The following is a 22,637-nucleotide window of genomic DNA, read 5'->3' on the forward strand; positions in this document are numbered from 1 at the left end:
CAGCTAAGTCTGAAATGACTGCAAGTTAGCAGCAGTTATTGAATCCCCAAAGGATTTAACCATTACGAAGGAAGGTTTGTCCCAAATAATAACTGGTGTCAAAATCATGACAATGCCCTCTGAGAAATGACCCAGTTGTTTGGCATTTGGGAACTTGTGTGTACAGTGACCTAACGTTTGACCAACATGTGCCCAGAGTTATAAGAAAACCATTCTATATTCCACAGCTTATAAACAAATTGATTGTGACTAGATCTAATGATGTTGTTGTCCGCCTTTATAAAGCTCTTATTAGGTCAATCATTTTGTATAATGCCCACTTTGGCATGTATCCATTATACAAAGGTCTCATTAGGTCAAAAATTTTGTATAATGCCCACTTTGGCATGTATCTGTCCAGCCCCATACAACAACTGGAATACCTTCAGAGGTACCTTACTAAAAGGATACAAGTCCTAAACAGTAGGTCTTGCATGGACCACCTCAAAGATTTATTACTATACTCAGTATCCTACAGAGTGCTTAGAGGTGACATGTCTGGCATACAAGGCATCTTCCAACCTAATACAGATGGACCTACTGAACATCAGCAAGTCAAATGGCATCAGAAATACTCAGTCCAGGTATCTAAACTGAATGTTGTGGAGAGAGGAATACACATCACAGACACTACCACTGTTCCAGAACAGACTATCCAAAAAAATAAAACAAAGCTCATCCATCCATTGTAGGTACTATGCTATTGGCCCTACGGCCTATATAAGCCTAGCCAAAAAGGTACCCTGGCTGTCGCCACCAAAGAAAATTATTTTCCTTGTGCCCCAGTCAAGCAGAGACACAGAAGTGATCTCCGGGGTGAATTTCCTATTTCCCATCCAATCATCAAGATTTTTCTTGAAGAATGCTAATGAGGAGCTTTGTTTTATATAGCTAGGTAGTTTGTTCCAGAGTATGGGAAGTCTCTAGGACAGGAATCTATCCCTCCAGCATGTTCTGTTTATTGTGGTGACAAGGTTTAGGTCCCTAGAGCATGTAGAATGGAAGGAATGGGATTTCTTTAAGTGGAGCATGTCCACCAGCTCTGGATTTGACAGTTTTGTATGTTAGGCAGAGATAACCTCTGAGTAGGCAATATGCGATGGAGTAAAGCTGGAGTTTTCTGAGACGGTCTGCGTAGGACATCTGTTTGAGGCCAGTAATCCTCTTTGTGAGGTATTTCTGCGGCCTTTCCAGTTGTTGTAGATGTCTTGTGAGGTGCATACCAAAAGGGGCATTATATTCTATTATGGGTCTAATGAGTGATGAGTAGAGGGGAACAATGACCTATTTTTTCCTGGATGAGAAACCTTTCGTGATGAGGTGTGCCCCATAGAACAATTTCCTGACTACTGTGGTGATGTGATTATCAAAGGAGAGAATACTGTCCACCTGTGTCCCAAGGTCTCTTATCACACTTTCGGTGTTAAGTAGACTACCACCTATGTGGTAGTTCACGGTTACAGAATTTGTACCAAAGGGGATGAGAATGCACTTTTTGGCACTGAGCTTGAAGCCATGGCTTTGACACCAGGCATCTGTCTCAGTGAGGCCCTTTTGTAGGATGTCCACATTGTTAGGAGTTTCAGTTATGGCTCCCAGTTTGCAGTCATCTGTGAACTTCATTAGCCAAGGACCTTCTGTGTTAACCTGTACTTCAGAGAAGTAGATACCAAACAGGAGAGGATACAGGACTGAACCCTGTGATACTCCACTTGTCACTGGTCTGAAGTTGGATTTGGAGTCTGCTACTTTCACAGTGTGGGTTCTGTCAGTGAGCCAGTTGGCATCACATCTTGTGACATAGGGATTTATATCTAGTTTAGTGAGTTTATCTATAATTCCAGAGTGGAGGATGGTGTTGAAAGCCTTGGCGAGATCTAGATAGACTGTGTGAACCACCTTACCCTCGTCTACAGCTTTGGTGACTGCTTCAAAGACGTCTATCAGGTTTAGAAGACATGATCTGCCTTTTACAAAGCTGAACTGGGTGGGATCCAGAGTTTCGAGATTACCAGTGTCTTTGTTTATAAGTTCCATGATGATACATTCCATGGCTTAAAGACTAGGCTTGTCAGGCTAATGGGGCGGTAGTTCCTGGGGTCTGTGATGGTTCCCACTTTGTGGAGTGGGATAACCGTTGCTGTGCTCCATTCAGTGGGCACTAAGCCTGAGGTGAGGCTATGATTGAACATGGTACTTAGGTAGGGTGCCAGTTCATTCTGGGGTGCCAGTTCATTCTGGGATGTTGTCAGGTCCCCTGGGTGCTATGTTCTTGTCTTTGGTGAGTGTGATTTTTACCTGTGCAGCCATGATTACAGGAACTTTGCACTCTTCTGGTATAGAGATGGGCCCTTTAGGGGGTGAGAGGGGGGTAAATTTAGCACTGAACCTATCTGCATATTCAAATGCAACTTGAATCTAAGGATGGGTAATAGAAACTGTACTCCAGGATTGCCCCTTATACCACTAATGGATAGAGGCAGTTCCTAAATGCTGCATCCCTTACATGGGTCCCCTCAAATTATCTAAGGTATGATCACAGTTATTCTCAGTAGGGCTAATGTACAATTATCAGCCATGGGATAGGTAAGACTAATCAGAAAATGATAATTCAAGCACCAAAAGGGAATTGGCTAAGATTAAAATGTCCTCCAAGTGAACCTATGTTGTGGTAATAAATAGTTATAAAAAATTGCCCTTTTTAGATCACCAAGAGCCCCTCTCACCCCCCCCCCCCAGTCTTCAGCAGCTTCTGGTGCCTATGGTTCCTTCCCTTGCTGTGCAATTCCAACTGATGTTTTGTACTAGTTTCCTATGGAAGGCTCCAAAGTATCTTCATATGACAACTGGTCAGATGTTTCCTGCTTAATTTGGGGATCCACTGCTCTGTCCTGCTGTGATGTTATCAGAGTTAGATTTTCTACACTAAGTCCTTCACTTCACAGGTAACACATTACCTTAGTTCTTTAGCTCTCCTTTACTAATCCCCTTTTGCACTTTTTCTCTTTCTTTTCTTGTTTTTTTTGTATTATAATTTTTTCCATATCTGGATGCCTTTGCCTGTATTTCCCATAACATATCTTTGGTGCTGCTGTTTTTGTACTGGTCAGTTTTGCTTATGCGTTTGCATACAAATTGCACCATATTAATTATTTTTGTTTCCCACATTCATATTTCTTCAGATGTCGCTTGCTCCTCCTGTATCTCCTTAGATGGGGATCTCATTATTCTATCATGTTGTGGTATAACCTGTGTTAGACTTTCTACACTAAATGCTCCACTTTGCAGGTACTCCATAACTTCAGCTTCTATTTTTGAACTTCTACTTTACTAATCTTCTGTTCTACATTCCCTCTTTGTGATCTTACTTTTGTATTGTGAATGTTTCCATGCCTGGATGCCTTTGCCTATATTTCTCTTTAAATATCCTTGGGGCTGTCTTTTTTGTATATATTAATTTGGCTTTCTCCATTGCATAAATATTGCACCATATATTATTTATTTATTTATTTATTTGACATTTGTTAACTGGGTTAGTCCGACTGGGTAGAGACCCTTTTTCTGTGGAGACCTGAGGAGAAAAGCTCCACAAAACAGTTACATAAAGTTTGAATGGATACAAAACAAAATTATAGCAATAACAAAGTATACAAAAAAAAATTTAAATTATGAATCTAAAACTGTATAATTTTATACATACATTTTTTTTTAGTTAGAAGAGAAATAAAATGCCAACAGTATGAGAATAGGAAGATAGTAAAAGAAAGGCCAAAGTGTGAGGGAGGGGCAGAAAAACAGTCTAAGTTAGGAGGAGTATACAAAATCATAGTAGGTAGGATTTTAAATGAAGGACTATAGTAGATAGGAATTAAGTGAATGACTGTTGAGAGGGAGATTGACAGGTACAGATAATAGTGGATAGGAAGAGAAATATCAGGCCTCTCTTTCTTTCCCTCACCCATATTTCTTTCTTACCTTTCAAAAATGTCTAGATTTTGTTCTTTATATTTTTGCACTTCCTCAGTCACTTCTTTTTCCAAATGGCCCAAGGTTTCCTGGTCTTTATAATGTTTTTCATAAATATGTTGTATTAATGAGCACAATTTTTTATTAGAAGTTCCTAACAGTTTTTCTTGTGCAAGTCTTTTTCTTTTCTCTAATTTATCTCTTAACCTTTTTGTATATATTCTGTCTGGAAATTCTGGGCTTCTTGCATAATAGCAACAATACATAATGTCTTTTTTTTCTTATCCTCAATAGTCCACTTTATCATCTTTTTGCTTTTTTTTTTTTTTGGCCTATCAGTTTTTTTGTGATTTTTGTGGACTGCTACTTCCTTCTAAAGCAGGGGGGGGGGCATTCTCCCCCTGGGCCTGGCCCCATTGTAGGACTGTTTCTGTATTTTGAGGATTCTATACCGTCATCTTTTTTCCAGTCCTGGCACCAGTGCACCTTCCAGGATTGGACAATTCTTTTTATCCTGGGTCTTGAGCACCCAGCTATCTTTTTTTTACTTTTTAACCTACTTATGTCTATGATATAGGCTGTATAAAAAATAGCCTTTATATCACTGTTGTCTTGGTGAGATTTTGTGAAAAACAGGGTCCACCTCATGAAGGTACTCACGAATAATTGAGGAAGAATTCAATTCCAGTAATACTACTCTCCTTTGCTTGCAGATTTATCCTTTCTCCACTGAAACCCTTAGGTTATCAGGTGGTATAAAAGATCATTCTATGTTGGGTTAATAAGGAGAGGGGGAGAGTTCACTTCATTTTCCTAATTAGTGAACTGGGGTCTATATTAGAAGACCGAAAGAAAAAATAGCGAATGGCAAAACAGCGAAAAGACCGGACCTCGAATTGCTGTTTGCCAGATTGCGGTACAGTGAAGATTGGAATATTTGCACTTTCCTCAATGTAGTGCAATCTTGGAGTTGGTATATATATTTAGTGGGGGGGGGGCACAGCCCCCCACAATAGCAAGTTTGAGGTCCAGTCTATTCGATGTTTTGACGTTCGCTATTTTTTTCATTTGGTCTTCTAATATAGACCCAGTGAGCTGAACATTGCAGCGACTTAAAGGCAGGCATAACAGCATAACATTAGCACCATGAACTGATGGAAAGAGTTCAGCTGAGAGTTCCTCTCTGGAGCTGTAGAAAGTGTCAATTTTGATGGCATGTCAATTAGGCAAATTACTCAAATGGCACAACTTCATTGGGAAGGTTTTTAATAACTCTTTTATTACAAGCCAGGTAAGGTTGGAGTCTGGAGGTGAAGAAAGGATGTTTGAGACAAGGTAGAGGAGTATCTGCCATACCTGTTCTGTACAGTAGGTATTCTTCCTAAGCTGTTCCTTTTTTTCCTATCCCACTCAGTGCTTTCCTCCATGATCCAAATTGGCCTGTTCATTTCTCCACATGAGGGTCAATGCAGGCCCATGTGTTCCACAAGCAGGAAGGAGCTCTGCAATCTAGTCTGTCTTTGCATGAGGTGAGATCTTCATTGATGAACTCATTCCTGAGATACAAGAGTCAATTGTTTTGCAGCAGCTTAGTGTGTCAGTTATACAGAGCCACCCCCTCCCACCTACCATCCCCATAGTGACCATGACTTTTGCTATATGATGATAACATGAGAGAGCTAGACTACATTTGTGAGAAAGTGTTCCCACCACTATGTTACACAGAATCACCAATTGTAATGCTACCAGATTCACTGATACGCATCATTGTGGGTGTCAATTAGCATGGTCAAACTGCCTTCCTCCTTCAAGGATGGTCTAGCCAACAAGTGCAGCTAACTCTCACCTCTCCTTGTGGAGGCTCCTCAATACTTAAGGTGAAATTGCTTGAGCGTCAGTTGATCATAGAAAACAAATGGTGTTCCCCATAGGAAATTAATGTGGGTGCAGTTTCTAATTGCGCATCTGCAATGATTCACTTATTTAGGGAGATTTCTCCTTTATTTCAAGTTGGTGTGACTATGGAGTCAGTATATATACTTTTGGGAGGGTGTGGGGGGTGTAGCGTCCCCTGCAAAAGACAACAAAAAATCTTTTTTTCACCCTTTTGATTTCCAGGCCTTTTTTTTTTTTTTATCCTTTTCTAACTTCAGCTTCTAGGAAGTCAGAGTTTCATAATATAACCTCTTATGGCTCTTTCTACTTCCAGAGCAATGACTGAAAAACAAGTCATGTGGCCTGTACTGAGGGCTTTATCCCTTTATGCCAGAGAGTTGTGCTAAACTGTTATTTGTTGAGATATTGTTATGTAGCAGATAACCAGCACCCTAGGCTTACTCTTTCCTTAACTCTAACATAATACTTCCATACTTTTAGCATTGAAAATCATTATTTTGAAATGGCTAAAACTAGACATGCTAGATGTTATGGTCTGTACTATAGCAGTGACCAAATCTTGGATACAAGCCATAGTGAAGTATAAGAAGTGTCTGAATGCTTATGAATCTAGGTGAGAGAAACATTTGGGATAAATTACCAGAATATTCTTGGACATAGATAGAAGATGCTGATGTAAAATGTATGTTTATTATTTCATATGTCTTTTTGTCATCATGCTTTTTCAATCTTTTTGTGTCTTCCTGTTCTTGTTCGTCCTCATGGTAGGTGTCAGGTGAAGCTTGCTCTGGCTAATAATACAGGGTGACATTGACTGCCATATGAATGCAGTACTGCAGTAGACATAATATAGTCCTTAAGTGAGCTTGTTTATATCATATGAAGATGTGTAGCTTGTTCTACGATTACAAACACAAGGCTAGTGTAAAAACAAAAATCTACAAAACTTGCTATACCTGGTGTAAAAGACCACTTGGAAACTCATAATAAAAAGATTAAGCCCTTTCATTCTTTAATGAAATTATGCAGAGCTTGATCAGAATTAAAGTAACATTGTAACACCAAAGGTTTAACAAACATTTTACAGGTCATATGATTGCATGTTGTTTGTTTTATGTACTTACATTACAGTTTTACATTATATAATTACATTTTTACTATCATTTATATTTTGTTTTGAATGAGTTCTGGGTTTGAAGTAATGTAATATTTTATTTGGTCCAAGTACCTAACGTGTAGTGTAAAAGAATGCTGTGACTGGAGAATTTTGAAATCATTTGATCAGTAAGATGTTTTTTAAAAGTTTGGCTTTACAATGTTATTTCCATTCTGATTAAAGTTTTACATAATTTGATTAAAGAACAAAAGTGCTTAATCTTTTTATTGCAAGTTTTCATGTGGTCTTTCACACCAGGTGTAGCAAGTTTTGTACTCTGATTAGTTAGAACTATGACATATTATATCACTGTTTGTTCATAAATATTATCCTGTATTTTGGTACTGCTCCATGGGAATTTATTCAGTATAATAACATGATCACATTGTTTATGTTTAAAAATAATAAAAGAGAGAGAGTATCTGAAAATAAATTCTGATGCAACATTTTTGGGCTACTAGGTATACAGTTTCCAAGGTTCTATTGCAAACATCAACATAGGAATATTTATTTCCTGCAAATGTTTGAACATACCTGTAGAATTGTAGTCAGTATGTCTTCAAAGTCCAGGGGATTACCTTCATATACTTCATTTCGTCTTATTTCTTCTGTACTATCTCCATATGTTTGCCAGAGTGAGACATAGTCTGTAAACATAAATGGAAGTATTCAATTTAATTTCTATAAGTGCAGCATCCCATACTCTAAAATATATTTTGCACTATGATTCCAATAAAAACACTTATTCTGTAACATACTGAGCAATACCTAGACACCACAAATATTTTAATGTCAGGTAATGAGTCAGTGGTCCAGGTAGTTTTTCAAATACCTTTCTGAGTTCAGTGTTACTTCTTACCACAGACCTGATTCTTAAATGGTATTTTGGTCATGTTTCAAGTTTTCTAGGAAATAATGCTTTTTTTGTTTCTCTTGTAGCCTCAGTCTGTGACCTCCTGTTTTGCATACCTTTTTTCTTGCAAACTGTTCCTTACTTGGTTTGTAAAGATAGAGATAAAACATGCTAAGGCTAATGACGTGTATCTGCTCTATGGGCAGGATTCACAAAGCCTCTGTGGAAGAGTTACAAGGCTTACACGGAGGCTGCAGTTAAACACTGTGACATCAGCATGTCATGCATATGCATGAGGCCATGCTGAATCACACCTAAGGCTTACACGGTCCGTGGAAGACAGTAGGGGGCGTGTCTGTAGGCCGAGCCCTGCAAACGGACACGCCCCCAGAAGAGTAAAAGTCCCAAAAGTAAACCCCCATGACAGAGCCCGTGTAAATGTGAATAAACACAACACAACACATGCCCCCACAGACTATGAACATAAAATGTATAAAAGAACATGTTATATATTTTTTTTAAATTGTAAAGATGTTTGCCCGTGAGTGCGTTCGTTTGCGCAGGCGTGCCCATAGCTTAGCCACAGTTAGCAGTCAGTGGAAAAGCATATAAGAACAACATATGAAAAGTAAGCCAAGGAGCAATAGTGTAGCGGTAGAGACGTCGGCTGAAGAGCAGGCAGTCATGGTTCAAGCCCCCCAACATCAACTTTTATTTTTAGTGAAATAAGCATGAAACAAGTCCCTGACATATATGTACACATATAAAATTATATTTTATGTAAAATGTAATGAAATGGGCCATTTATTTTGAAGAAATGTGAGATAAAATAATAAAAAATGTCAGATGTGCCTATAGCTGAGCTACAGTTTAACAAGTTGAGTGCATCTGCCCGTAGGTGAGCAGTGGTTTAACAGGTGTAAAATGAATGCCCATAGGTGAGCAATGGTTTAACAGGTGTAAAATGAATGCCCGTAGGTGAGCAGCGGTTTAACAGGTGTAAAATGAGTGCCCGTAGCTGAGCAGTGGGTTAACACGCTGAAACTGTGTGCCCGTAGCTGAGATGAGTGTAATATGCGTGCTGACAGCCAAACTACGTGTAAACCAGCGTGATCCATTTGCTCAGAGCTGCGCACCATGCCAACAAGCTAACTGATGGGCAACGTTGAGCAAGCTGTAACAAAACTGCCTTTACACAGACACACCTCCTAGCCTGTGTAGACAGTCATAAAATATAAAAAGCAGTGCCCAGGTTCGAACCCAGGATACCCTGCACCATAGTCAAAGTACTGAACCACTAAGCCATGACAGTTGCACTTAGAAGTGCAGTAATAGCATATATATAGGAATGAATATAAAGAGGAGCATGACAAAGCAGGTTTTGTGAAGCTGAAACAATTCCAAACTGGCCAATCACAGATAAGTGTGGGAAAAACGGCATATATAAGCCCCATAGGCGGGAATGAACAGCATAACCAATTGTAGAACCAACTTGCAGCCAGAATGTCAGGTGTAGGTGAGTGTAGTTGCTTTCGAGCACAGAGGTGGGGCGCTGAGGAGTCCAAATATATGGTGTGGCTCCTTGTCCACAATCTTGAGGCCCAACTCATGCAGGGCCAGGTCCTGTGGGGTGCATATAGGGCTGAGGCATGGGACCGGTTGGCTCATGATCTCACCAGTGCCACAGGGATACCAAGGACTGGTGAGCAGGTCCGTCACCACCATGCGGACCTGAAGAGACGGAAGCAGGACCAACTGAACCGTTGGATCCAGGAGGCCCGGCAAATGCCCAATGCCCCACTACTGAGTAAGTTACATCATGACAGAAGTGAGACTGTTGGAAAGGATTGTTATAACTACAGGTAAAACATGTCAATAAAGCCTAGAATTAAGTACCATCCTGAATTGTAAAAATAAAACAAGTGAGAGAGTGTGAGAAAGAGTTATGAATCCACCAATAAAGTAGTAATATCTCCGTAATAAAGTATACTGCAGTCAGTACATAATGAAATGAATGTGACAAGCAGAACCAAACTGTAAAATGCGTTGAAAATGTTACTGCAGCTGGAATGTGTATCCCAAAAGTTGGATATGTTGCGCTCAGTCTGCAATATGCAGATAGTATGGTTGTCTGAAATATCAAACATCCACAGTTGTCTATAGCTATATAAAGCAAATGTAGCAGGATGATGTAGCTGAACAGAGCCAGATATGAGTGTGTATGAATAAAAATGAAAATGTATATTGATGTAGCAGTAACATTCCTATCACCAACTTGAAGTAGTTATCACATAGGAAACTGTAGGCAGAACTGTAGTATGTATATATCTGCAGCTATTAGAAATGTACAGCATATGTATTGGTATTTGAAGTTGTTAATTAAATTTTCTTCACCCTACCCTATAACCACATATAATCCATTCCACGTGAAATTGGTATGTGCAATCACAATTAATACCCCTGGACATTTGTCCTGTTGGTTCATACATATTTGCATGTACGTTGATGTATCTGCCCTGTTCATACATCCAAACCTCATGGCCTGTTGCCATCAATCAACCCTGCATGTTGTTGGACTGTGTATTGCTGTTCAAAATATGCATTTGTTATACTTGCTGTTCAATGGTTTGAATATCTAGGTGTTTGGTTAATGGGAATACTAATGCATGCTGTTACAAATAATTGTGAATGGTATTGTATGTTACTAACCCAAACTGTCATGACATAATGCAAAACATAGGACGACAGGGAAGGCGGGTTCCAGCGGACCCACCTCTCCCTCCTCAGCTGGCGAGTGCACCTGGCAGTAGTGCCCAGGCCGGAACCTCCTCCAGTGGCCCTGTGCCACCTGCAGGTGGAAGCACTGCAGGGGATGGGGCTCATCCCCTCTCTGCAAGTGTGGCCAGAGGAGAACATCCACTCAGCCTCTGTAGTGTCCAGACTGTGGTGCGTAGGGAGATCCAGGAAGCTGTTCTTGGGCCCCTACGCCAGCTTGAGGCACAGGTGGCACAACTAACGGGTGTGCCTGCTGCCCGGCCTGCACAGCCCCCAGCACAGCCCCATCCTGGGCCGTGAAGGCACAGTGGCAACTGCCCATGGGTGGGGATATCAGTTTCACTGTTGCCATCTGTGGGCTCATGGGCTCTAGATATCCAAATATCCGTCCCCGTCAATGGTGTAACCCCCCACATGTGTCATACACTGCCCCTGTATGCATCTTGTTTGTCTTGTCTGTTAACCTACCCAGCCTACCTCCCCAGCTATACTGACTTCCCGTACCTGACATACCACTCTCACCTGAAAAAAAAAAAGGGCACTCTGTACCCACAAAAAAATTATGCCCCATACATAGCTGCCCATTTTGCACACATGTCTACTGGACATGGAAACTGTCAATTACAATTGGCTGTACAACAAGTATTATTGTTGTCCTTACACCTCTCTCAGGGGTGGAAGGTTTCAAATGTCACACCAAATTACAAACATATGCACAGCTGTTGCTGATGAAGAAATGGACAGCTATGGGTCTTTCCTACATCCCTCCTGCAAAACCCAAGCTTGTTTCCCTACTGTCTTACCCTCTTTGTGACCCCTTTTTCACCACTTTCCTGTCTCCCCATTTTCATTTCTTTCAAAGAAAAGAGTGCAGGTGTGCGCAAGAGTAAGCACTTTTAAGCAGTTGTGAGCGGGTGTGCGCGGAGCTGAACATCAGTGCGCATGCGTGAGCTCTGCGCAAACCAGGGTTAACCCGGTTACAACTGCTTAAAAGTGCCTTAGTCACTCTGATTGACAAGGCCTGTAGTCTGCTCAAAAGCAAAATTAAATCCCTCTGTCAGTCCTGAACCCAGGAAACAGTAGTCTGCATGACTTACCACTAAGACATGACTGTTATATAAGAACATTGTGCTACAATAAATATATCATGTAATAGTAGGAATGAATGTAAAGGGAATATAGGATGTGTAGTACACAAAGCATGTCATGTATATTTACTGTCAAATGTAGTGGATTTCTAGAATAGTAGTGTGTGAACAGAAACAGCCATGCTAGTTGGTAGCTAGTAGGTAAAAATGTCACTGTAGCACCTTGCAAGCCACACACATACTCACAGCAGGATAATCACTGTCCATACCCCACAACCTCTTACAAGAACACATCCAGACTAAGTAATCAAAAATGTGGAGCAAAGGCCCAAAAACAGGGACACATTCCAAATAATGCTACAACAAACTTAGACAGTTGAGGGAGTAACAGGTTCTGCATTTTGTTGGATGTTTGGAAGGGTATGAAGTCTGAAACTGAAATATTTGTCACTATAGTCTGACTTGAGCCCAGAGTGATTTGGCATAAAAAGTTGTTTATGAGATATTGACCAAAATATGAGGCAAAGATTTGGACAACCTGCAAATATCTGTACACTTGAGAGATCTGACACTGCCATATTTGAATATTGACCAAAATATGAGGCAAAGATTTGGACAACCTGCAAATATCTGTACACTTGAGAGGTCTGACACTGCCATATTTGAATAGTTAAGAGCCTAGACATAGCAACAGTGACTGAGTTACAGGGATGCCCCACAGACTCCCTGTGAAATGTATAAACAGTAGGCAGAAAGGTGTTACAACACATGCAATGGTAACTATGAAGTACTCTAAGTATGCACCACTTGCACGGCAGAAATAGTGTAGTAATACATATGCTCATGCTATCCCACAGTCACAACTGCAGAATACCAGACAATTTAATGGGTGTACCCCACTGATATGTACCATTCCATGAGGCAGATGAAAGATGCACCTGAGAGTCTCTGGGGCCTGCTCAGCAGCATACTCAAATACCCTAATAGATGTCAAGGCCCACACCATGGCCAGACCACACTGTATGCAGTAACACCCTAGCAGATATGGCAAGCATTCCAAGGTGTGAATGTACATGGAAATTAGGAAAGCCACAGCAATACACTACAGTCAAGACACCTAGCAGGCATACAAGTAGTGAATGTAAAGGGAAAATATTGAAGCCATAGCAACAATGTGCAAGAGCCACTGCTATATACCAGCTACACCACATGCCCCACAGGAAAGCACACACACCCACATTAACAGTAGTAGTAGTCTTAGGTGTCAGTGTACATAACACTTAGTACAGGAAACTGGAGAAATGAATGGAGAAATGTTAATCTACAACACAGCCAGAAATATAAGAGAGATACTAACCTTTACACTCACAGAACAGTGTCCACAGCATACCAGCATGGTCCCTGCCCTTAACCTCTGAAAGGGCTACGCCTATCTCACATACCTTTTTATAGCACTGTCCTGGAATCACAGTGAGAACTGCAATCAGTACACAACTGGATGCATGCAATTAGCAAATGCTGGCTAACAATTGGTGCAGAGGCCATCACATGGACATATGCAGATACCTACAAAAGCATGCTGTACTCCCAGTCCACCCATGCAATACTTTCATTGCACCCTCTGGAGGTAGGGAGAGACAGAGAGAGAGAGAGAGAGAGAGAGAGATAAAAAAAAATAAATAAACATACACAAACAAAACCAGTCTACAAAACCCACTCAAAAGCTGACAACTGCCAACTGGAGCAGCAGGACACCAAACCAAACGGCAACGCAAGCAGCTGTGACAAACACAGGTAATGTAAAGTAATACTTTAAAAGACTACATACTGTGAACCCTCCATATGTGTCATTGGTCTGTATCCATATGTATATGAAGATGTGCATAGGGCAGGTGACATACAGCAACTATCAGTGAAGGCTGTACATACATATGTATGTGAGGGCATCTATGTGCACATATCAATGTAGGTTGAATGTAGGTTGTAGTGCAATGTACAAAGTAGGTTTCACAGTTATGTATGTTTAGCAGTATGTTAGTGTGTGTATACAGTTTTGTAAACAAACATGTTGATATACCTATCTATCATATGGATACGTATGTATGTCAATATATGTATGTATGTATATACATATATATAATATGCATATATGTATACATACATAGAGAAGGATGTAGGAATACATAGACAGATGTAGATAGATAGAATATGTAGAAACATATATATATATATATATATATATATATATATATATATATATATATATATATATATGTAATACACACATACAGATATAGATATATGTAGATACATATTTTACGTAGATACATATGTAGATACAGACACAGAGATTATACCCCAAGGCTATAATTTATATAGGCTTGATCATTCTAAACGTAAGGGTGGTGGAGTGGCAATTCTATTTAAAAAACATCTTAGCATCTCCACCCTCCCAGCCTGTCCAACCCAGGATGGTAGAGCTGAAGCCATCATCACTAAACTCCAATTAAATGCACAAAAAGCCCTTTACATCATCTGTATGTATATACCACCAGGCAACAATATACCTATCTTAGAAGACTTTCTCAGTTGGGTTTCCACTAATTACCCCCAAGAAACTATAATTCTGGGTGACTTTAATATAGACTGGAATACTATTAATAGTGAAAACCCCTCCTGTCACATAAACCTACATGGGTTTACTCAATCCATTACCACTACTACAAGGCTTAATAAACTAAGTAAGAAACAGAGTATCTTAGACTGGATACTCATAAACAAAGTCAATATCACATACAAAGTAGGAACTATGCCTGATGACCTCAGTGACCACTGCCTAACCTTTATCTCTAGAGAAAAGACTGACTGTCAAAACCTCCCTAACATAAGAATAATACGCTCTACCAAACACTTTAAAACTGACCTATTTCAAAATTATCTCAAAAGATGCAACTGGAACCTCTTGAAATCACTTCCACTTAACGAAGCAGTATCATTCTTTAACTCGACCTTCCTTTCCATTCAGGATAAACATGCCCCTGAACGATCTAGTAGAATGAAGTCTAATACAGCCCCATGGCTCTCAAATGAAACAAAGAAATTAATTCATACTAAAAATAAAGTTTGGGCCGAATGGAGATGCCATAGAATCAGCTCTGATTTTCTTCATTTTTGCCAACTTAGAAATCTTACAAAAAAAGCTATAATCTCTGACAAAAAAAACTACTACTGTGAACTTCAAGAAACCCATTTCAATAAACCCAAACAATTCTGGTCTTCAATCAACAAACTCCTATCACCTGGAACAGCAAAAACTCCCTCCCCTCTAAACGCAGACCCAGATACCCCTAACCATACTGCAAATGTATTTAAACTCCTTTTTTATTGAAACCATTCAATCTCTTGCTAGACAACTGAACACCAATAACTTTTACCCTTCAAACAATTTAGTTGACTCCCCCCACAACTTCTCTCTTCATCCCATCTCTACCTCTTTCATCTACAAGCTTATTCTCAAACTGAAACCCTGCACCCCCTCTGCTGACAAGCTCCCTTCTCTCTTTCTTCAAAAGGCTGCTAAAGAGATTGCTTACCCAATAACTATACTCATAAATAGGACTATCCAAGAGGGAACCATACCTGATATATGGAAAGTCTCTCACATTATCCCACTACACAAAGGCGGTAACTCTATTGACTACTCTAACTTTAGTCCTATTGCTCTTCTCTCACCTTTAGCTAAGATTATGGAGAAATGTATTCATCAGCAACTTGTACAGTATCTCTCTTTACACAACATTATAACTAACTGTCAACATGGCTTTAGACCTCACCATAGCACCTCCACTGCCCTCCTTTCCTTTGTTGATACCATCAGCAACTATCGTAACTCCAATCTTTTCTCCTCTGCTCTATTTATTGACCTCTCTAAAGCTTTTGACATGGTGAACCCCTCTTCTCTTATTAACATCCTTGTATCCCTCTCATTTGATAACCTTGCTATTAAATGGTTTACTTCTTATCTAAGCAACAGACAACAAGCCGTTCTTTGGGACAACCATATCTCTTGCTTATTGCCTGTTTCTATTGGAGTCCCGCAGGGCTCCATTCTTGGGCCACTACTCTTCTCCCTTTACATAAACGATCTTAACACTGTAATCCCTCAAGCTACCTGCATCCAATATGCTGATGACTCCACTATTATTTGTTCAGCATCTACCTATTCAGAGCTACTCTCACTAACTCAAACTACCTTCAACACAGTAGAAACTTGGTTTACTAGACGGTACCTCCTTCTCAATGCTAAAAAAACTAAACTTCTCCTCTTCACCCCTACCACTCGTGCCTCCCCATTAAACTTCAACATCTTATCAAACGACGCCACTGTCATCTCTCCTGACTCTACAACTAAACTGCTAGGAATAACCATTGATAACAATCTCACTTTTGATCAACACATCAATAACACCATCAAAGTAGTTAACAAAAAAATAGGATCTTTATACCGTATTAAACCATTTCTTACTCCATCTACTATCGCCCACTCCCATCTAATATCTACTCTCTTTTATGCCTCACCTATCTTCACTAACCTTAAGAAGGCTAACCTAAATAAACTAGCAACTTGCTACAATAGCATTGCCCGCTTTGCCACCGGTAACCCTTTCAGAACCCATCACTGTCATAACCTGAAACTCCTAGGCTGGCTAGAGCTACAAAACTGTCTTATGATCTCACAACTTACTATTGCCCACAAGATACTTTACCAACCTAATAACACCCCTATACTTTCTCAACTTTTAATTCCTTATAACAATCTTACCTCCCTTCGATCCTCTTCTAAACTCATTACCAAATCTGTAAAGTCCCATAACTTAGCTGGTGACTCTCTATTCACTAATACTGTAGGTAGGACATGGAATCTGCTTCCCACAGATATTACTCTAATAGCCTCCTTACCACTCTTCAAACAAAAAATCAAACTGTACTTCCAAAATCACTGGCTTTGTTCATGTAGGACTCCAGACTAACCTTCTTTATTCCCCTTTACTCTACACTGTGCTTATTAGCTAGGCAAATACCTACTTTTTCTCTTGCCCTGTTTCTCTCCTTTTATGCTCTGACTAACTCCTCTTTTTCTCTCCTCTGCCCTCTTTTCCATCTTCTTACTTCTTCTCCCTTCTAGACTATTGTTTCTCACTCTTCTCCTATCTTGTATTACTCCTATAATCCCTTCTAATCTCTTCTTATACTTTTTTTTTCTCTCCGACCAATTGTTGAAACTAATTTTCATATCTTTAGCCTTTTAATTGTGATGCTTCTACTGACCTATTATATATATATATATATTTTTTTTTGTGTGGTTATGTATATGTTGTTCTTATTACTAAATGTATATTCTTATTGTACTTAATTTTTTTATTAATATGTCTATTTGTATTGTTTTTTTGAGTGGAGCTTTTCTCCCCGGGCCTCTACTGAAAATGGACATATATCCAGCTAGACTAGCCCGGTTAACAAATGTAAAATGAATAAATAAAAATAAATAAAATAAACATATACATAGACAGATCTATCTACAGATATGACTGTATATGATGATCTCACACTCACCCTGTTCCACCCCCTCTGTCACTCTCACCCCCTCTCTGTCACCCCCCCTCCATATCTATAGCAATATATGTACATCGATATATATATATATATATATATATATATATATATATATATATATATATGTGTGTGTGTGTATATGTATACAGACATATGTATAGATATATATATATATATATATATATATATATATATATATATAGAGAGAGAGAGAGAGAGAGATGTATATATATTCTGAGTGAGGCACATGTGTACAGATGTATTGCAACAGGTGCCTGGTGACAAAGGCATGGAGTGAACACCAGTGTCAAAACTGGAGTACCATACCCCATTTCAAATCACCTCCACCAGTAACCACCAGATATGTGATTGGCTGCCCACCACTGCATGTGTCAGGGGTGAACAGGGTCATAAATGTGTACAATAGTCTCCCCAATGATAGTCACAGTGGCAAACTATTCCTGGAATACCTGCACATGGTATGTGTCAGCAGACATGGTGTGTCAGCTACGGACATGTAGGTCAGTGTACCCCTCCACACCACACAATGGCTGCCATTGTATGTACCTCACATGACAGCTACAGATATGGAGAAGGACACAGTGACATGTACAACACTGTGACAATGCACTCAAACACATTACCAATGCACAGTGACTGACAACACCACAGAGTACACACATACTACCCACATAGGGGGTACCACTCCTGGATTTACATACTTAGGTCACACCCATGACAGATGTCCAACAACCATAGTGCCACCTCACACCATCCACTACCTAAATGACTGCTGTGTGTCATCTGTCACACTGCAGTAGAGAGCACATGGTGGAGGTACAGGTTCCTACCCACAGATAAGACATACCCTGCAATAAACCACACAGCATTAAGAAGCAAGACTCCCCATGAGTGCATGTCACACATACCCCTGCTGAATGTTAGTCAGATAGGTAATATGCCATATGAGTCACCCTGTGTAACTGTTTGACAGGAGCAGGTATCACATCACATGTGTCACAATGGTCAGGGTAGCAGAACAGTATGCTGCTGTAGTCCCAGGGGCAATAGCATATTGTATTGTAATGTATTGTATTGTGTTGTATTGTATTGGTATGTAGAGTTGCCTCCTTTGTGGAGTGGAACCACTGCTGCTGTACGCCAGTGTACAGGTACATATCCTGTAGTCAGGCTAGTGTTACATAACACTTCTATATGTGTGTTTAGCTCCTCTTGGAGTTCATGTAGCATGCAACTGGGGATACCATCAGGTCCCATTGATGCTGTGTTTCCTGCTTTTCTGAGGGCAGCTCTCACCTGGACATCTGTGATGACAGGGAGGTTACAGTCAGCTGGGATAAGTATGTCTTAGTTTGGGGGAGAGGGAGGGGGAGAAACTTGCACTGAACCTGTCTGCCACAATGTTGCCAATATCTGTGGGTTAAGTGAATTATTTGTTGTTGTGTAGTAACTATGAGCATATTGGAGAGTTTCTGACCAGGTTGCTAACATAACTGAAAAAGGCCTTGTGGTTATCTGTAGTGTCCCCGTTGATTTCCCTCTCAAAGTTGCCCATGGATGTTTGTATGAGAGAAAATAGCTCCTTACTAGTGCTGATCATTCATGCCTTCCCTTTATGGAATTATGCTCTGTCTTGCAGTAGCTTCCATCTTTTGTTATACAATCTGTCTATGGCTGGGATCCACCAGACAGGATGCTTTCCCTTTGTGGAGAGTGTCTTGGTCTTATATGGGATTGCATGATCCATGCATTCTCGGAGATGTCCGTAGAAATCATTTGTGAAGGGGTCAGCATTGTGGGTTGTGTCTTCCACTGGCCCAGTGGGCTTAAAGGATACCATGTCAGTGTTATGAAGTGTAAAGTTTGCATTTGAAATGTTATTCACTGTAGTTGTTTGTGTTGGTGGTGGAGGTGGGATATGTATATCCAGGGCAATTAGTTTGTGGTCAGCACACAGTAGTTGACGATGTACCCCATACAGTACCTCAATACAAACCCCCAGAGTGAGGAGGTGCTTTCGACCTGAATCAGTGTTCTGATTGCTGGGGTTTGGTAGTATGTCGTATGGAGTGTGCCAGGTACTGTTGCACAGTTTTGGCTGAGCACTGATACCTGGCCATTTACATGTGTATCCACCAATAGACACACAGATGCTATATATGTGAGATATGTTGTATCAGAACAGTCAAGTAGCATGTGTAGTATGTGTGCCAAATTCTGCTGACATATTTTGCTGATATCATGTTATTTCCTTTTTCGGGACCATGGCTCACCAGCGCAATCCAGCATACTCTGCAGCTGAGGATGAGGAAATACACCAGAGCCTGGTGTGGGATTATGCAATACTCTTTTCCCGCACCAGCCAGAATCAGCAGGAGAGGGCTGCACGGTGGCAAGACCTGGTCCATCGGGTAAATGACATAGGCACGCATAATATCACATATGACAGGTACGACATCACTGCAGTGATTTAATCAGAAATGTCCATCAGCGTGCATCGGATATCCACAGGCAACAGGTTGCCACAGGTGGTGGGGTGGCTACATCCCCACTCACCAGACTGGAGGGACTACTCATAAGTGTTGTGGCTCCAGCCCGCCAACAACAACAACAGCAGCAGACCTGCATTATGATGGAGGCTGGAGCAACACAGCAGCAAGACTACGAGCGTGCAGGTAATATGCCATATGTATAGTTGACTGTTGTGTACACTGGTAGTTAATGCATGTGGGAGGTGTGTCCTTGGTTTGTAGATGGCATCATAGTATTTAATGTGCAAGTGTGATATTCTCAATATCAGCAGCTGACCTGTGAAAGGCAACTGTTGTGCTACTGACCTGTATCATACTCAGTAACAATGGCACAGTTGTGCCCACTGACATTAATTTCCTCACTTCTGCAGGTCCCTCCGGTGTAACAGCAATGCAGCCTATCCATGCTGGTGAGTGTGTATTAACAATACCTTTAATAGTCTTGATAGTAATAGTAATATTAGGCTCACTTAGTAGTGCTCTGTGATGCATGCAGGTGTGTCTGTGTCTGTGTGTTGATATCTCACATACTGAGTAGTGTGCAAGTGTGTAACTGTGTGCAAGTGTGCAACTGTGTGCATGTGTGCATGTATGCATGTGTGCACCTGTGCATGTGTGCATGTGTGCATGTGTGCACCTGTGCATGTGTGCATGTGTGCATGTGTGCTTGTGTGCATGTATGCATTTGTGCACCTGTGCATATGTGCACGTGTGCACATGTGCACGTGTGCATGTGTGCATGTGTGCACCTGTGCATGTGTCCATGTGTGCATCACTGGTAACATTGTGTAGACATTGTAAACTGTGTTTCCTGTTTCCCTCCCACAGGTTCTGGTGCTGCTCTGGTGTCATGCAGCAGGGAACCTGAACCAGGTGCCACGGGTACTGATAATGATGACATCTGTGTAATGGCACAGGAAGGTATGCCAGGCTCCGTCATTGGTCAGCCAATTGACAGTACACAGCTGTCAACCCTGTCAATGTGCACAGTCATCCTGCCAATACATCCTTTGTCACCACTGTCCCTAGGTGATGGACAGGATACAGTGGGCATTGGCCAGGGTAATGTGGTATCTGTGGCACATGCTTCCCCACACAGCAGCCATGGGCATGGCCCTGAGATGGTACCACACAGACAGATGTCCAGGGGTTCTTGTGGGAGCATCCGTGGGCGTACTGCCCCTGTCAGACGTGCCCACAGAGGTCTTACAACCTCAGCTATATTTCAGGCTGTCATGCAGGCACAGTCACATATGGAACAGTACACCAGACAGGGTCTGAGGGAGCTGACAGCATGTCGCACAGCCATGACTAACAGTATGCGTGACATTGCGGCTGCCATCCGTAATTTCACCGATGTCATAGACAGACGTTGTGGGGACATATTAGATCGGTTCCACAACTACATGTCCATGAGCCAGGGCAAGTGGGCGGTTGAGGCGTTGATGTGGGCATATGCCAGCAACAGCAGCAGCTGGCAGTCATCGCGTATGACAACAGGGCCACGGCCACCCCCATAGGGCCAGCAGCAGCCCCAGAAATGCTGGGTCTGTGCTGTCATCAGATCGCCCCAGGAGACCATGTGCACGTGGCTCTGGACAGGCCCGACAGGGATCTGTGTCCAGTCAATGAACACCTGCTTCTGATGACAGTACCCAGTCTGGATTAGTACTGGATATGGTCCGTAGCACCCTGCAAGGCACACGTACAGTGTCTGTGGCCAGAGACACTGATCTGTATGACCTGGTAGGTACAGTCTGTGGCTGTCCACAAACACCAGTATATGGCAGCCATGAGGTGGAACTGTGTGCATACATACACACATGCGAATTGACAACACCTAGGGCTACCGCATACATGCACACACTGCATCAACATTGCCCCACCTTGTACTGCTGTCCCTCACCAACACACATACACATACATGTCAATTGGTGGTATCAGTGGCAGACTCTGGCATACCAGGTTCACACCCTGTGCATATGATGAAACTGTGCCACCTCCTGCAATCTGTAACATCAGTGCAGGTACAGGTTAACATGTTGCTGATGCACAGGGTGACTACATAGATGTGTAGTAATAGTATCATGTTATTAACAGTACTGTGTGCTGATATAATTGTGGGTATATCCCAGCATGCCTGATGCAGTAAGGGTATGATTGTCTTGTACTGTTGTCTACACCCATGGTAAGTACCATAGTGTATCATCTGCTCATGTTGGCATACTAGTGGTAAGGATGTCAACAAAAGGCTACATACATAGGTAGCACAGGGGATAAGGTAATGAAAGTATTGATACGCAATGATGGACATGTAAACTGCAAGTGGCATGTTGCCCACACTGGACTCTGCAATGTGGATGTTTGAGGATGTTGATATGTGTGCAGTACTACATGACTGGTATAGGACACTCAGGAGCACATACCATGCTAGATAGCCCCAACACACAAAACTAACTTTCACAGGAGGGAGAGTCCCCATAAATGTCAGGGATACTGTGGTGGTAGGACATGTAGCATACATCTTACTAAGTATGGAACCACTGAGTGAAGGCTCAGTGTCTGTTATTTGATGTGTATTACTGCAGGTATGAGCACCTGGGTTTCCATCCAGTTATTGTACATCCTGACGGTACATGGTCTGTACACTTGTGTGCACTGAGACTGGACCCTAGCCATCTGACCTGTGTATTTCCATG

General features: G+C 41.3%; 1 protein-coding gene across 2 annotated transcripts in view; it reads right to left on the bottom strand.

The window, feature by feature from the left end:
• Positions 1-22,637, bottom strand: part of LOC122794694 (DNA dC->dU-editing enzyme APOBEC-3D-like) — a 202,451-nt gene that overhangs the window by 24,853 nt on the left and 154,961 nt on the right. For both annotated transcript variants that reach the window (XM_044063326.1, XM_044063325.1), the window contains exon 4: positions 7,592-7,704. In XM_044063326.1, coding sequence (XP_043919261.1) covers positions 7,592-7,704 — 113 coding nt within the window. The remainder of the gene's footprint in view (positions 1-7,591; positions 7,705-22,637) is intronic.

The sequence above is a fragment of the Protopterus annectens genome, chromosome 2.part1 (genome assembly GCF_019279795.1).
Source record: "Protopterus annectens isolate FY-2018-M chromosome 2.part1, PAN1.0, whole genome shotgun sequence".
Classification (NCBI taxonomy): domain Eukaryota; kingdom Metazoa; phylum Chordata; order Ceratodontiformes; family Protopteridae; genus Protopterus; species Protopterus annectens.